Source organism: Diabrotica undecimpunctata, chromosome 1 (assembly GCF_040954645.1).
Source record: "Diabrotica undecimpunctata isolate CICGRU chromosome 1, icDiaUnde3, whole genome shotgun sequence".
In the NCBI taxonomy this organism is placed as follows: Eukaryota; Metazoa; Arthropoda; class Insecta; order Coleoptera; family Chrysomelidae; genus Diabrotica; species Diabrotica undecimpunctata.
This window is the reverse complement of record NC_092803.1, coordinates 169,240,959-169,258,649: the sequence shown is the minus strand read 5'-3', so window position 1 is coordinate 169,258,649 and position 17,691 is coordinate 169,240,959. Positions and strand designations below refer to the sequence as shown.

General features: G+C 32.4%; 1 protein-coding gene across 1 annotated transcript in view; it reads right to left on the bottom strand.

The window, feature by feature from the left end:
- The window catches only part of RanBPM (Ran-binding protein M), a 68,414-nt gene extending 52,218 nt beyond the window's left edge, over positions 1-16,196 (bottom strand). Inside the window, exon 1 of the mRNA XM_072520510.1 lies at positions 15,970-16,196. Coding sequence (XP_072376611.1) covers positions 15,970-16,162 — 193 coding nt within the window. The 5' untranslated portion in view covers positions 16,163-16,196. The remainder of the gene's footprint in view (positions 1-15,969) is intronic.
- Between the last annotated feature and the right edge of the window lie 1,495 nt (positions 16,197-17,691).

Below are 17,691 nucleotides of genomic sequence, written 5' to 3'. Positions count from 1 at the left end.
ATCTGAGCGGTATATGCCACTGCTCTGAATCGAAACAAAATCTATACCGTCATAGGCCAATAATTATCGAAATAACTATTTACAGACGTAACAACGTCATCTAATAACAACAAAAGAAATCATACGATTTCCTACCTGGCGAAACTGAATTCAAATTTTTACCACTGTGCATTCTACAACTTGCAAAGCAAACAGCTTGATGAATTACTCTGCAATAGAATCTAAAATATGCATTCCACCGTTCATCATGGTCAAAATTCGTAGTGAATTCAGTTTCTGGTACTCCAAAAAGAGTAAAGAAATAAAACATAATGACGGTATTAGATTTTTGTTTCGATTCAGAGTAGTGGCTATACCGCTGTGATGAGACCTAAAGAGGTCGAAATACGTATAAGCCGCTTGTCACTAAAGTACCACTACTACTTTAGTAGTAGTGGTACTTTATAAAGTTACACTGAAGATTTAGGAATGGCAAGAAAGATGATACAGGAACTCGTTATGGCTACAGAAAATGTAGGTTTAAATATAAACATCTCAAAAACAAAAATAATGAAAAATTTGGTACCCAACCAGAAAATCAGAATTGGTGGACAAGAAATAGAACTCGAAGATGAATATAAATATCTAGAACATGAAATTATGATGGGTAGGGATAATCAGACCCATGAACTAAAGAGAAGTATCGGTCTTGGGTGGGCAACGTATGGAAAACTGGAAAACTAAGAGAAACTTTTATAAGTGAGTTGCCTATATGCCTTGATCAATAAAAGCGCCCTCCAGTGTTGACATACGGAGCAGAGCCATTTAAATAGATAGATTTATTGAGGTGCCTTTTGGCCACCTGAAACCTCTAACAAGATCAGAGAAGAATATCTAATAGAAAAAAAGAAGGATAAGTGGAAAAGTTGGAAGAAAATATACTACAACTCATAGAAGAAAGAAGAAAATCAAAAAACAACAAAATAATGTACAATATTCAAAGACAAATAAGAACCAAAATATCTATGCAATTGCAAAGAAAATTGGTTAAAATCACAGTGTGAAGAGGTAAAGTTGTTGGAACAAAAACACGATACGTTTAATATACATAAAAAAGTTAAACAAGCAGCTGGTCTTCAAAAATCTAACACAGTTAGCAAACTGCAAGATCAACGATGAACACGGCTGAAGTCGATGTTTATTGCTTTTTTTAAAGTTATTTCTAAAGATCATACATCAAGGGATATATAGACTGTGGAAGAAAAAATTAGACGTACACAGTTTGGTTTTCGGAATGCAGTAGGGTACGTGAGACGCTCTCTTAAGCATACAAGTGCTATTTCAACGCTGTAGAGACGTAAATTGCAGCATGATTCATTGATTACCATAAAGCGTTTGATACAGTAAAACATGACAAGCTGATAGAGATATTAACAAATATTGGAATAAACACCTGTGATCTAAGAATTACTAGCAATCTTTAATGGAATCAAACATCGTCTATTCATAAAAAGACTGTAGAATTCGATGATATCAAAATCAAAAGTGGAATTCGACAGGGATGTATAATATCAGCCCTGCTGTTTGATATATACTTTAAGGAAATCTTTCAAGAAGTTGGAGGATGTTAGAGAGAATTCTAATAAATGGAGAATGTATCAATAACATCAGATACGCGGACGACACAGTGGTATTCGCTAACAGTATGAAGCCCTCCAGGAGATAATAAATACAATAACAGAAGTAAGTCACAGAGATATAGAATTTCATTAAACATTAAGAAAATAAAATGTATGATGATCTCTAAAAAGGAACAGAAATTTGGACGAATCAGTGTAAAGAGTCAACGAATGGAGAGCAAAAACATACAACCACCTTGGTACGAACGTTAATGAAAATTGGGACCATTTCCTAGAAATGAAATGTAGGATAAAGAAAGCAAGATCTGCATTTCAAAAAATGGCTAAACGAGTCATTATTTATCAATAACCATAAAAATCAGGTACTACGATGTTATATATTTCCTATTTTGTTGTACGGAGTTGAATCGTGGACTCTCACAGACGAAAATTGACGCTTTCAAAATGTGGCTTTATCGTCGAATCCTGAAGCTATCTTGTACCGACCACGTTTCTAATCAGGACGTTTTAATAAGAATACAAAAATAAAAAGAGCTTTTAACCATAATAAAAACAGCCACGAATACCGAAACAATTGCAAAATGGACATTCAATGGGAATTTTTAAAGTATAACTCAGCTTTCATACGTGCGATTAACTTTCAAAATCCCCTCATTTTAAAGATAATTGGAGTTTGAAATTTTATGGAAAGTGTATTTTATTTTGCCATTAATTTACTACATACAAAGTTAACCGCATTAATTTTTTTTTAGATTTTACCAGAAAAAACTTACCTCACAAGCACAAGAACTCGTTTTAAATTTAATTGAGTACTTTGAATTCGAAAAAAGGAATGGGGGACCACTGTCATCTGTTCAAGAGGTACAAAAACTAAAATTTTCAAATGTGCACTATTACAAAGCTTTAATGATGACAAGCATATATTATATTCGTAATATTATTTATTTGCCAACTTTATTATGTAACAAAATATTTATAATTAGGAACTTTTTATTTTTGTTTTTTTTTTTTTCAATTTCAATTCAAAATTTTGATAATATTTTAAATTTGTTTTAGAGGGTAACATCTGCACTTAAATTGGCGAGAAGAACAATATACAATATACGAAAAAGAAAATAAAAGAATCCTGTTTTATCTTCTCCGGGAAAAAGCAGAACTCGTTTAAAAACGAAAACTACTGTTTACCTGAGGGCAATAAAATGGAAATACAATATACTCGTATATTGTATGTACCAGGATAGTAAGTAAACCAACTTTCTGTTAAAGGTCGTGGCATATTATCGTGCACGTTGCGTTTCCAGCACATAGCGTTTTCGAAAAATATAATTTAAATGGTTTTAAATATGAACAACGCACACTGTCCGGAACATAGCGTTTCAGACACTTGCCGTTTCCGTTCAGTATATTCGAAAACAATATTTTACTGATGCCGACGGCTACGTAACGAGTCGTAACCGGTTTGTAAAGATAATGTTAATTAGATATCCGTCGTTTTCCCCTAGTTGTTTATTTAGGTCTTTGTTTGATTTTGATACAGAGTATTTAAAAAAATAATTTTCGAGGCTATTTTGTCACTTATGCATGTGTTTTTATTGCTTTGTGACAATTAATCACGGAAGTGATAAACAATTAGGAATTTAATAATAATTAATAGGTTTAACAATTATTTTAGAATGGATAGGATTCAGTTTAAATATGTTTTAAATTTAATTTCACCTTCAGTTAAAAAACAAAATACTACATTTAACGAAGCCATACATATCAAACCAAAAAGTATTTTTAAAAAGAAGAGGTATCACTTCCGTGATTAATTGTCACAAAGCAATAAAAACACATGCATAAATGACAAAATAGCCTCGAAAATTATTTTTTTAAATACTCTGTATCAAAATCTAACAAATAACTAAATAAACAACTGCGGGAAAACGACGGACATCTAATTCACATTATCCTTACCAACCGGTTATGACTCGTTACGTAGCCGTCGGCATCAGTAAAATATTGTTTTCGAATATACTGAACGGAAACGTTAAGTGTATGAAACGCTATGTTCCGGACAGTGTGCGTTGTTCATATTTAAAACCATTTAAATTATATTTTTCGGAAACTAAACGCTATGTGCTGGAAACGCAACGTGCACAATAATATGCCACGGCCTTTAGAATTACGAGTAGGACTGAACATGGTATAGTAATATATTTAAATAACATTTTAGAGAAACATGTAACTCGTGAAGCGTTGATAAATGAGCTGCAGGCTAAAAAACAGTAGAATATTAAAAGATTTTGGCTTTTAATTTAAAAAAGATAATAATCAAAGAGCTTTAATTGAAAGAACTCATATCGCAGCCCAACGAGCGTGTTTCTTACACAAATACATGGAAAACAGAAATAGTATATATCCACAAGAAGTTGTATTTTTAAACGAAACGTAGATTTTTTCTAGAGGAAATAAAATGATGTCGAAGCAGGATGAAAACAGCATAAGTGTATGTAAACCAGGTGGTTATGATGGAAAAAGATTTTTTGTGGTTCATGTAGGTTCAGCAAAAGGTTTTATTTCAGACACCAGTTTGTTATTTTGTTCCAAATCCTTGACTGCAGATTATCACAGTGAAATCAACAATACAATATTAACTAAATGGATAAGTACACAATTACTTCCTAATTTAGAACATCCATCTTTGATTGTCATGGACTACGCACTTAGTGCTTAGATTGTCACCGTATCACCCAGATTTTAAAACTATCGAATTAGTATTGACAGATTGCAAGACTAACAACTATAATACATATATTGGCAGAGGTGGATATAGAGATGAACATGTTTTAAGTATGTGGAAGGAATCAATTCAAAAGTGTGGCCTGGGCAAAGTGTGTAGAACATACTAACAAATTAATTGAACAGTGGTTTATTAGAGAAGAAAATGTATGTAATATTATTATCGAACCTGTAATAATTAACATTGGAGATAACAAGTTCAGATTCTTAAGGTGATGAAAATAAAATACGAGAAACGAAAAATGAAAAACATACGTTCAAGATCTTGCAACAATATTATTTCAGCTTAATAATGTTAAATAATTTTACTGTAACCTATTACATCAACACACTGTAAATATTATTATATATTTAATTATATTTTTTTTATAAATTGTTTATTTATTTATTAATCACTAATGATATTAGAAGAATTTATTAAGCTACTTCAAATGTAGCTGTAATTCTGCACCAAAATCTTAAATCGAAACTAACATTTTACATTCTGTTTATTTTGATAACGTCAAATTGTCTGTCACTTGCTGTTTCGTGGAGTAAATGTTCGACTTATTTCGTATGTTTTAAATGATGACGCACAGGTAAATAACCATGGACTCAACTGTAAGTAAATGTTTTAATGTTAATTTTTGACCAAGATATGGAATTTTTAACAACGCGCTCTGAGGCGCATGGTCAGCTCGCAGCGAATAAAAACCAATACATGCGTAAAATCCATGTAGATTCAGATATGTATATTACCGTATATTACTTTATCATTATAAATAAAAAAGTTATAGCAGTTTATAGTTAAAATTGTCGTTAAAAGTGGTGAATTAATTTGTTTATAAAAGATTTAAACAAAATTGAGCCATCAACGTTGATAGTTTGGTTAATGGAAGTTATAGAACAATTCAAAACGAACATTTTAATCTGTGGTAAATGTTTCTGTTAATTTTTGATCGAGGTATTAAAAATTGACTTACACGCGCGGTGTGCATTAACATAAAAATATTTACCAAAGCTTAAAATAGTCGTTTTGAGTTGTTCTGTAACTTCCATTAGTCAGATTTTTTATAGCTTAATTTTGTTTAAATCTCTTAAAACAAATTAGTTCGCAACTTTTTAGTGATTTTTTATTGTTATAATTTTTTTATTAATAAAGATAAAGTAAGTTTTTTATAAAGCTAAAGTTAATCGAACGTACGAAAGCTGATACTTGGAAAAATCCCATCTAATGAATATTTTTTGCATTTGTTTTTCACAAAATTTGTTATAACTCCAGTTCTAACAATCGGATTAAAGTTTACCAAACGTCATTTTGTTATGTTTTTTTAAAGCAATTTTCAATTTGGTAAAATAAAATATCTCTAATAGTTTAGGAGATACAATTAAATTGATATAACAATTTATCTGACGGGGTTTCTGCGTGGTACCCCCGAAAAATCGAATCTACGTACCAAAAAAAAACCTAAAAAAACGTCAAGGTACCGAAGGGACATAAAAGTGAATACTCAACCCCTCCCTGGCTCCTAGACTAACATGCAAATTCCATTTACCCTGTTACAGCTTTTTGAAATATTTTTTGATGTATTATATGTTTGTTTTAACATAGTCGCCAAAGGTGCGTAAACATTATCTTTTGTTATAAACGCCATTGAAAAACTATTTTTTCTTATAAATCATCTTATTTTGTGGTAGAATAAAAGATATATATGCACTTTAACCTTTGGATTTTTTTATTTCAACCTTTGGAAGTTAATGGGTTAAGTTGTATTGAGTGATTGTACATTTATAGCTACTAACTTTTATTTATGACATAAAAATATTCAAATTTACAGTGTGATGATGTTTAGAATATTATTATATATATTTATAATACAAAATTGAACATACAACAATTTAATTCGCATTATGAATTACAAAAAAGTACTTTCATGTTCTTAACAAAAAAAGGTGTTTCACTAGGAAGTGGATTCTTTAGTTTTAACATCCTCTAATGAATCAAATAATGGCAGAAAGAATAGACAACTTGAATGAATCCATAACTAAAATTTTATAAATAAAAAAAACCTCCGCATGCGTGGACGCCCTAGTGCCTCTAGTAAATTGAGTAGCGTGTCATTAATGTTGTAGGTCTAAGCCCGGATAAAGGGGTGAATTTTCAGGTCAGACCAGTAGTCTATCCGCGGTAAGAAAGAAGACAGCAGATCCGGAATATGTCCTCGGAATTTGACTAAGATCCATGCGAAGAAAAGTACTACGGGTTGGATAAATAAAAAGGTCATCATGTAACGTGGAATATAAAATCACTAAGCAATAGGCAGGAATAGAATAGAAATATGCTTTATTGTCACTGAAAATTGTACAATTTTATAGACAAAGCTTACAAGTCAGAAAAATACCAATAACAATTTAAAATTTATTGAAAGTTTAAGATTAAGTTGCTGTATCTGATACCCAAATATTATATATACATATATATATATATATATATATATATATATATATATATATATATATATATATATATATATATATATATATATATATAAATACTTTAGTTACTTATACATAAAGGAACTGCAATTTCTTAGTTATTCGTTAAGAAACTGTTGTACTGAATAATATGGTCTTTCAGATAGATGGACTTTTGTCATTTTACGGAACTTAAGGAAAGATGTTGCAGATTTAAGTTGTAAAGGGAAATGGTTGTATAATTTTTTTGCCGAATATAATATAGATTTCTTTATTAACTCAGTGGACGGGATCGGTAAATACACATCAAAGGTTGAATTTCTGGTCGAATAGTCATGATTAGGTCTTGCTGAATTAAACAAAAAGTTTCTAAAATATATTAAGAGGGAAGCGTTAAAATCCCGTGATTTTTGAAGTAGCTTCTGTAATGTGTTATTCTACTGAGGTCAAAAAGATACCGTATTGCTCCCTTTTGTAATTTAAAAATAATATCAGATTGGGCAGCTGTAGTAGAACCCCAAAAAGGAAGACCATACCAAAAATGAGACTCGAACAAAGAAAAATATGTTATTTTGGAAGATGCTAAATTGATTTCCTTCAAAACAGATCTTATTACATAGCAGGCTGAGGCTAGTTTCTTACTTAACAAATCGATATGAAGGGACCATTTAAGGTTGATGTCTATAAAAATACCAAGAAATTTTATAGAATCAACGATACTGATCTGGCTGTTATTACTAAGCAAGGGTTGAAGAGCTCCTTTATAGGAAAGTGATACTGTCTTATCCACGTTAAACGAGAGTAAATTAGAATCGGACCAGGTTTTATTTTTAAGTAAATCAGAAGTTATAGTTGCATTATTAGAGTTCCTCCAGGTGAAACTGGTATTATCAGTAAAAAGAAAAAAAATCCATCGATTTTTAAGTTAGTGGTGTCATTTATAAAGATAATGAAAAGTAGAGGACCCAATACTGAACCATGTGGTACTCCACATACAATGCTTTTGTGACTAGAGTCAGTATAATTTGCTCTAACCAGTTGTTTCCTATTTCCCAAGTAAGATTGGAGTCAATTCAAAGAAATACCTCGAATTCCGTAGAAATTTGGTTTTTTTTTTATCAAAATATCGTGATTTACACAATCAAAAAGCTTTGGTATAGTCACAAAAAACAGTGGCAGTGTAAAGATTATTGTTCAGTGCTTGGTAGACCTCATGTAGTGCAGAAAACATAGCATCACTGGTACATTTATTAGATAAAAAGTCGACAACTGACTTTGTGATAACGTTGTTTTCAACGAGAAAGGACATAAGTCGGGCTTTTATAAGTCTCTCAATAATTTTGGATAGGACAGGTAGTAAGGTCATAGGTCTATAGTTGCAGACATTAGAGTTATCACCACCCTTATGAAGAGAAACAATAATGGCTGTCTTTAGGCACTCTGGAAATATACCTTTTTCAAAGGAATAGTTAATTAGTGAGACCAGGACTTCCAAGACACTTTTTGGGAGATTTAATGAGTTCGGGAGATAGGGATAAGGAAAAGTTGCGGAAAAATTGACATAATATGTGGAGTATAAGAGACATGGAAGATGGAAACGCACAAATGCAGTATGATAACTACATTTTAATTTGTGTAGCGACTTCTTAAAAATAAAGAGCTAGAGTAGGAATGGGTATAATCATGCATAAAGCAATCAAAAACAATATAATGGAATGTCACTATATATCAGAAAGAGTGTTACAAATAAAATAAATTACAAAACATAAGCCATTGTATGTAATATGCCTATACACATAAACAAGTCTTTTATGACGAACTACAAAGAGAATGAGTGGAAGTATAAAATAACAATTAAAATTTTTGTCCATTTGCCAATCAAACTAAAATATACAATCTTAATTTTACAACCATAAACCAACTTGTTAGCACTTAATAAAACGTAAATTAGCTTTCTACCAGAACGCTGGTTAGACTAACAGAAATTTCAAGGCCACAGAATATAGGTACAGTACATAACAGTTACAACAGAAAAAAATTTGCTTACAGGTATGCAGTAAAAGCAACCAATTAGTGCAGCTGAGTTCTAAGAATTTTCCGGTTACGGCAAACCTCTACATGACATACTTTGAAAAGGAAACTTCACTCTAGAAAAAAATATATTGACCAGATACGTGGATCCTTAGACAAAATGTTACAAATAGACGCCAGAAAGCAAAACAACAGTGACAAAAAGTCGCATAGAAATGTAGTCAAAAACCTTGTTACCCATTACCAGATGAACAACAGATAATTGGACAAGTTTTTCACAAACAACATAATAGCAAATATACCCCCTTACAATAGTACAACGCTAAGAATTGTGAAGGACATTTTTAAATTGTAAAATCCAGAAGTTTGCAGTATATACCCTGCGGAACTTTACATACTATAAAACGAAAATAATAAAGAAAGTTGGAAGTACAACGAGGACTTAACAATTAAGATGACGTCCCAAACCTTCACCCAACATGCAAATCGCTAGTTAAAAACCCCAACCATCCAAACCCGCTAACATTACAGGTTTATGTCTGAGTAAAGATAAAATGGTATGAGTAAAGATAAAAGGTGCTATCTTTTATCGATAACGAAGAAGTTAATATAAACAGTTAATAATACAGAAAGCTGTAGAAGAGAAAAGTTGCAGGTAGAAATGAGCTACCAAATGAAGTGCTGAAACATGGTGGAGCAGCAATGAAGGAACAACTAACAGTATTAATTAACAATATTATAAAACACAATAAAATACCGAAGGAATGGAGAATTAACGAACTATTCCTGCTGTTGAAAGATCATCATCATTCTGGCTTTACAACCCTGCGTGGATCCTAGCCTCCTCAAGAATTTCTCTCCAGTCGTCCCTATCCATCGCCTTTCTCCGCAAACCACGTATTCCCATATTTCTCATGTCTTCATCGATGTTATCAAGGAACCTTGTTCTGGGTTTTCCTCTTCTTCTCTGACTGTTGAAAAAGGCTATAAAAAAACCCAGAGGCAACACGAAAGTAAATAAAACGGCGACACTAAGAATACTCTGAGGAATTGTTGAAAATACGCTGAGCGACTCAAAGAGGAGTGAAGGCATAAAAAGAACATGTGACTTACACGGTATAAACAATTGGATATTAAGCGGCCCACAAATTGCGTTATTGCTTGACAGTTTTGTTCGACGAACAAGTCTGTTCGAACACAAAATGACGCAAAACGGAAGTGTGTCACTTGAAAACTGTCGTTTTTGTTGGCGTGTAAAAATGATGAAATAATCAGTTTCAGCTGGACTATTGTCATCGAATGCCATAGTCTGTGGACTAGTACGCATTTCGATGCGCATCGCCCCGCCTCGAATTTTCCCATTGGCTCTTGACCTGGAAATCCCTATTTATCGCTCGATCAGCGCATATAAATATTGGCGATTTTCAGGTCAGCCAGGTCAGGTCAGTCCCTCACGGGCTCTCCGAGAGCTTAGTGCTCTCGGGGCTCTGCTTCCTGCATTTATTTACCATACTCTGTGGCTGAGAATTGTTTCAACTTAACTTGGTGTTTTATTTCGACGAAGAAATTGTCATGTAAGAAATATCTTGCCTTTTTCAAGGCAAGACACCCAAGATAAATATTTTCCAAGTCCATAACCCGAAAATGGACTTAAGTAGGGGAGCTCTCGACAGTATATTCGAAGCCCTCTACAGAGCACCCGGAGACAACAGAAGGTTGTTAGACCCTTAATTGTTCCCCCGAGGTGACACTATGTTGCTTCAAACAACTTGTTCGATAAGCACCTCAATTCGAGGAAATCTTGAAGGGTGTAGGTACAACAATTATTTTAAAAACCGACTATTTATCCATAAGCGGCACATTCATTTATTTTTTTATTTTATTTTCAATTTATTTTTTAAAATATCTATTTCAAATTCACAGTGTACATTTCTCAACGAATTGTTTCAATATGACGGATCTTCGCCAGATAAATAGAACATTTTTATTAGAATTTATAGAACTCTATCGTAGTTTTCATTGTGTGTGGAAGATTAAAAGTCGCGAGTACAGTGATCGAGTTAAGAAAGACAGAGCATATGAAATTCTATTGGCAAAAGAAACAGTAAAAAAAAAAGATTGATTTATTAAGAACCGGCTACAGAAGGGAGTTAAAAAAGTCAATAGATCAAAACATAGCGGTACTGAAAATTATGACATATATATACCAAATCTGTGGTATTATGATGATGTGTCATTTTTGAAGGGCAACGAAACCACACATTCTAGTCTATCAAATTTGGATAATGACGATGATTCTTATTATGGCACTGACAATAATACCTATTTGATTAAATACGTATTATAAGACTTATAATACTTAGTATACCTCCTCCTGTAGTTAATAACGTGTTTACAAACTAAAAGGCTTTTTTTACTTTATTTTATTCAAAATTGTAAGCGGACCAATACACTTCTCCAAGAAACTAACGCAAATGGGTCATTTTGATGGCTCGAATTTCGTAAACGTGTTTTGTTCGATTTAAGTGATTTTTTTAATATAGTATAGCCTTATTCTTTAACAATATCGATGTAATAATATTGGTGCTAGACAGCTAAAAATTGTCATTGTATACCGGGTGTACCGATCAAACTGTGATTTTTTCTCAAAGTTCGCGTGGCCCTGTGGAATATTCTAGCATTTATAAAATACTGAAATTAAAACCCAATTCATGTTTTCTTAACACTCTGTTTTTTGATTGATTCGCTAATGATGGATAATAAAAAAAGTAAGGTACTTTAACAACTAGCCTTGTTTTTCGTCAATACAGGGTGTTTTTAAATAAGTATTGCAAACTTTAACACAACAGTCAGAATCTACAAAATATTTTGTACGAATTAAACAATTAGTAGAGTTCATAGCTGTACCTGGATCTCCATACTCAGGTTGCGTTAATAGGCAAATATATTCCTTAGCATTTTTCTATTAAAAACTTCCAGCTTTCTTTTTGTACTTTTTATCATGACCCATGTCTGACATACATAGCATACTATTGGTCTGATAATAGTTTTGTAGACTTTGATTTTCAATCTCCAGTGTGTGATTTTGATGTGGAACACATTGGTGAGTGAAAATTAAGCTTTTTTATTTATTTATTCGTTGGCTGCAGCGGCAGTGGTAATTAGCCGCAGACAAAATATAATACAAGTAATGTTACAATAATTTATAAAATCCAGTATCTTTTAAGTAACCTATTGTATTCATGTTTTCTCATAAGGTCTGCTTTATATTCATTCAGATGTTATGCTTCTTTCTTGCAGCTTCATATAGTTTACACTGAGTTAATATATGTTTCAGGGAAAGGGTTGTTTGGCAATTTCCACATATTGGTGACTCAGTCCGCATAAAGAGGTGTTTATGGGTTAAGTTACTGTGTTTTAGCCACAATCGCGTTATTTCCACTTGATTTGGTCTGTTCGATATTGGTTGGGGCCACGGTTTCACTAATTGTTTAATTTCTTTTAGATTATTTTGTGATGCAATCCACATGTTTTGCCATGCACCAAACAGATTTCAAATCATAAAGAGAAACCTCGTTAAAGAGAAATATGAATGGAGTCCTGGCTGAAGGATGCCGAGCAGGCTAATTTGTCTGCTTCTTCATGTCCTTTTATACTAGAATGCGATGGGACAAACAAAGTCGGCGGTTATTTTTTTTCTTTCAGGTTAATTTAATCTGTAAGGCGATTAAATTTATTGGTCTATAAATGTATAATAGCGTGAAGCGGGCTTGGTGAATCGGTAATTAAGAAGAAACTCTTTATAGATACTGTTTCGGCTCTTTTATGTGGATAAGTGCTTGTAATACGAGGTTTGCCTTTCGACACAAATGTAACCTCAATCTTTTGTTGACATAAATCAAAAGTTTCATTGCGATACAACAAGTCGTGTAGATACAGTGAATTTTGAAATTAGCAAGTCAGTAAAAAATGGGTCTCAGCCAATAACATTTTCGAGCAAAAATTTTTAAAATTTTCGGAGAGGATTATCCCAACAGCAATGTCTCGCTCAAATGGTTTCTGTGTTTGGGAATGAAGCATCACACGTCAACTATTTCGCGCAGGTATTGCGAATTTCAATGTGGCCACCACAACAGTCACACAGGAAAACATTGATGCAGTTCATCAGCTAATTAAGGATGACCGCTGTGTAACATACTGAGAGATAAGAGGCATTTCAAAGACCTCGATCCAGAAGATCCTACATGAAGAACTGGGTATTATGAAGTTGGAAGTCTTGTTGGATCCCTCGTTTACTCACAGAAGAGCAAAACGCGGTTCGCGTCAATTGGTGTCGGAAAACCTTGGAACGGCCAACAAAGGAAGCTCAAAAAATGTTTATAGTATTGTTAGTGATGATGAATCTTGGATTTACTTCTATGACCTGGAAAATAAATGCCAAGCCGCTGTATGGGTGCTTCATGATGAGGAAAAACCAACAAATGATCTGTTCTCGAAGTGTGCCAAAGAAAATGGTCACAACTTTTGTGTCAAAATCTGGTCATGTGGCAACCATTGTTTTAGAAGATTGATGAACGATGATTGGTATATAACCATTCATGCAGCGATTCCACGAGAGAAGCCATCAATGCCTTTAAAACAGCGATTTTGCAGATAACAACTGAAGACTGGAATCACTGTTTTACCAATTCTGGTCTGAACATATGCAAAAGTGTATACATATATCTTGGTGGGACATATTTTAAAAAGCAATAAAGTACTTTAAGTCTATATATTTTTTGTCTTTATGGCTGTATGCAAAACTAAAAGGACAACCCTCATATTGCATACAACTCTCCAGTGTATGATGAATTAATGGGTTTGAATTTAAATTTTAAGGACATTTATTTGGTGTGATGATGGCTGCTCAACACTGTCTGATGATTTGAATGAGTCTGTGTATATCTTCTAGTGTTTTGGTTTTGATAAGTTTCCATTTATTTTAAGAATCACTCTTTGATTGGGTCTGTTAGGGTCTCACTTTGTTTGTATATACTAAGGTCAATATTAATTTTGGGAATTGGTATTAACCAAGGTGGAGGAGTTAGGAAGTTTATTGGGAAAATGTCAGGAAATTGAAGATGTAGGTTATAAAGGTTTTTTCTCTACTAACTCTTTCATAATATGATGGATCTAATCTTGTTGTAGAGAAAGTATCCTTAAAGATATTGCTTAGCATGTAGTCTGCCTTTAAGAGGCAGACTTCATGCAGTCTGCCTTTAAAATTTCGGCCAATGCTTTTTAAATGCATTTATTTTTTTTCGAATCCTGAGAAAACTAATATGTATTTTTGGAAAATTTAAATGCAGAATGAAAGATTACATTATTACCGAGGGCCGAAAGTCCCTGAAAACTTCTACAATGTTTATTTTATTAAGTTAGAGGGGTGAAAAAGAAGAGAAAAGTGTGATTTTTAATTTCAAATATCTCATTCAAAAGAAACTTTTTCTTTATTCCAAGGGACTTTCGGCCCTCGGTAATAATGTAATCTTTCATTCTGCGTTTAAATTTTTCAAAAATATTTAATAGTTTTTTTTCAGGATTCGAAAAAAATAAATGCATTTAAAAAGCATTGGCTCAAAATTTTGCACTACACTCTTAACAAGCAGTGAACATTGATTCTTAACTAAGTCTATTAAGTTATCTATAGGGGATAGATTTTACCTAAAACCGTTTTGTTGGGGAATAAGGAGTTATTCTAAATACCATATCAGTCTTTTATTTACCATTTTTTTTAACACTTTGCATATAATATTGGTTAAAGGCATTGGTCGATATGATTATCGTGATGTTCAGGATTTATTTCGTTTGAGAAAAGGCAGTATTTTTGCTTCTGACCAACTTGTGTAATATAGCTTACAGGGCGATCCGCGCAACTTGTGTAATGACGAAAAAACAGTGTTGCCAAATTAATTCAAATTTAGAGTTTTGCCTGTGTAAACTGTTGAAATAGTAAGCTTGTTACACAATAATTACTAAGTATAACAATTTTAGAATGTATTTAGATATTATGAATGCATTAGTACTGAAGTTAAAATGTTTTTCACTTTACTAGAACTCGCAACTATTCCATGACATAGGAGTTAAATTCAGAATGCTGCAAAACGGCCGATTTTGTATGCAATTCTTTTTAAATTATGACCTTGACGATTTCAGCTCTCTGTTTCAGTACATTTCAAGTCATTATAATTGTTGTTTAGACCCTTATTCATGAGTAGGTATACCAGAAATATCTAGAAATTTCAAAAAAAAAGAAGAATTTTTAAAATCTGAAAATATTGATCCACTCATTCAAATATTTTAATCTTACATACTGTTTTATTATATACTATTCACGTCCCTTTCAGGACGATAATTAAAAAACACATTTACAGGTATTAACTACATAATTGGAATTTATTACCTAAGTATTCATGCATAAAATTATCATTAGTTAATTACCAGACAAAGTTATCTTTCAATTGCTTAAAGCAACTTTCTTTATTTTATTTTCAAAAAATATACCAAGTCCACTTTTATTCTAAAGTAAATCAATTAATTTCAATTCCAAAATACAAAACAAAGATTAAACCTTGACCTTATTATTTTTAAATTACTTTAATACCTACCTACGCAAGGATTTTAAAACTGTTTTTATTATTAAACACATTTTACAAATACACAATGTTTTCTCTTTATATTTTTGAATAACAGCTGTATCAAATTAACAACTGTTAAAATTAAATTTTTTTCAAGAGAATGTACTAACGTTTGGAATAATCCTAAGATTTAAAATAATCTAATAATTTTTATCTTATTTACTCATTCGACTGAAGAACACGGAAGTAATCGAACAGTCAATCATTTTGCGTTTTCCTTTGCTGCCATGATCAGCTGATTTCTTTGTTTGATTCCCAAGAACTTCATAAAAATTATGGGTCGTTGACACTTGGTAGAAAGGTTTTATTAGCTTCCCCAACACCCCAAACGCACCTATGTCTTGAAAATATTATTTTTAAACCCTGACAATCTTGCTAAACATGAGTCAAACGTTAAAGAATCTTACCTTTATAATGCACACGCAAATTGGTTTGGGATAGCCCAATATATGTGTATTTATCCTTAGTGCTCCATGCTCTTGGGAGAGGAGTCTTTTCTTCATTTACTGCAGGATAAAGTCTTTTTAAACGATCCACTGCACTGTTTTGCATTTCTGCCTGCAAATCCATCACACTTTGACCACTACATACGTCCGCCATTTCTAAATACCCTTTCCTTTCCCCACTCTGGCAAATTTTATTATATTTGTGTACTTAATGCGCAAGCCCTTTTCCTGCAGGTATGGCAATCAGCTGATAGATGTCAGAAGAGGAAATCAACTGGATGGTTACATATTTTATGACGTCAAACAACTGCTGCAATACGGTAAAATAATGTAATAATATCGAATCCTGAAAATGAAAATTTATATTATTCAGATGTTTTAATCTTACCGTAATTACTGTAAAACTATTTTACAATAGAATTAATATTGACCTATCAAATAAAGTGTGCACAACTAGTTAGGCAACACTATGTACTAATTATTGCTGTATAAGTTGCACATAACTGTCGAAACGATTAAAGAAAAAGTTTTCTGCTGTTCACCTTTTGACCCATTTAAAATAATAATGTTTAAATAATAATATTTACCATTATATTGATTGCGTACGAACAATCTCTATATTTATTAATAGTGCAAACTACCTGATCTACTCATCATGATCCAGTTTGTTTATTGTTGTTCTGTTTTGAGGCCTGTATTTAATTATCAGTCTGGTTATAACTTGTTTAATTACTTTCTGTTCAGATTTATCTCATATAAAAAGTAAATAAAATAAAATATACCTGCCTAGTATTTAAAATTGTAGAAATGCAAAACACATACTGCAACCAACATGAATTTGAATAATTAAGTAGAATCGAGAACACAGCTTAAAGGTACATCTCAGAACTTTTTTATTTTTCTAAATGTAAGTAGTCTAAAAAATAAAAGGTTATTCTAGTGAGAAAAACACTGCGTAGTTAAATAAAGGCATTTTTCCATACTGCGATGTAACAAATGATAGATATTGACTTTGTAAATTGCTTGAAGTAGGTATAATTTAGGGCAACATACAGGTGATACAGTTCTTCAAAAGTTCACAACCGAAGTCATAATAGCTTGCGTTTTAGAATAATTTTTATGGCTGAAACATCATATAACTTCCTCTTCTGCTTAAGATGCTTATCCGCTACGGATATTGGCGACTTAGGCTATGGCTCCACGAGCGACAGATTGTCGCTAGCAGTAAAATTACGGCGGCAGTAAAGCAGTAAAATCATGGCTCCACGAGCGACAGTTTACAGCGCGCATATCGCCGCGTTTTGGTCTTGTAGTGGCTCCATGAGCGTTAATATGACGCAGCTACAATGAGTGGTATCTTGTCCGTTTATATAGCAGATAAAATAAATAAATAAATAAGTAAAATAAATTCACACCGATAATACAATAATATAGTATGGATAATCTATCATTTCAACAAAAAGTTGCTTTAATATTGCCATTGTGCCGTCGACGTAGGGTTAAAAAACAACGAAAATGGTGGATTCACCCTGTTCTAGTGCCTAGACAGACAGAGGGAAATTTTTTTCTTTTACACAACAAATTAAAAGAATATCCTGACAAGTTTTTTGAATATTACAGGATGTCAGTGTCTTCTTTTAATTTTTTTATTATGTGAAATAGAAGATGTCACACGAAAGATTT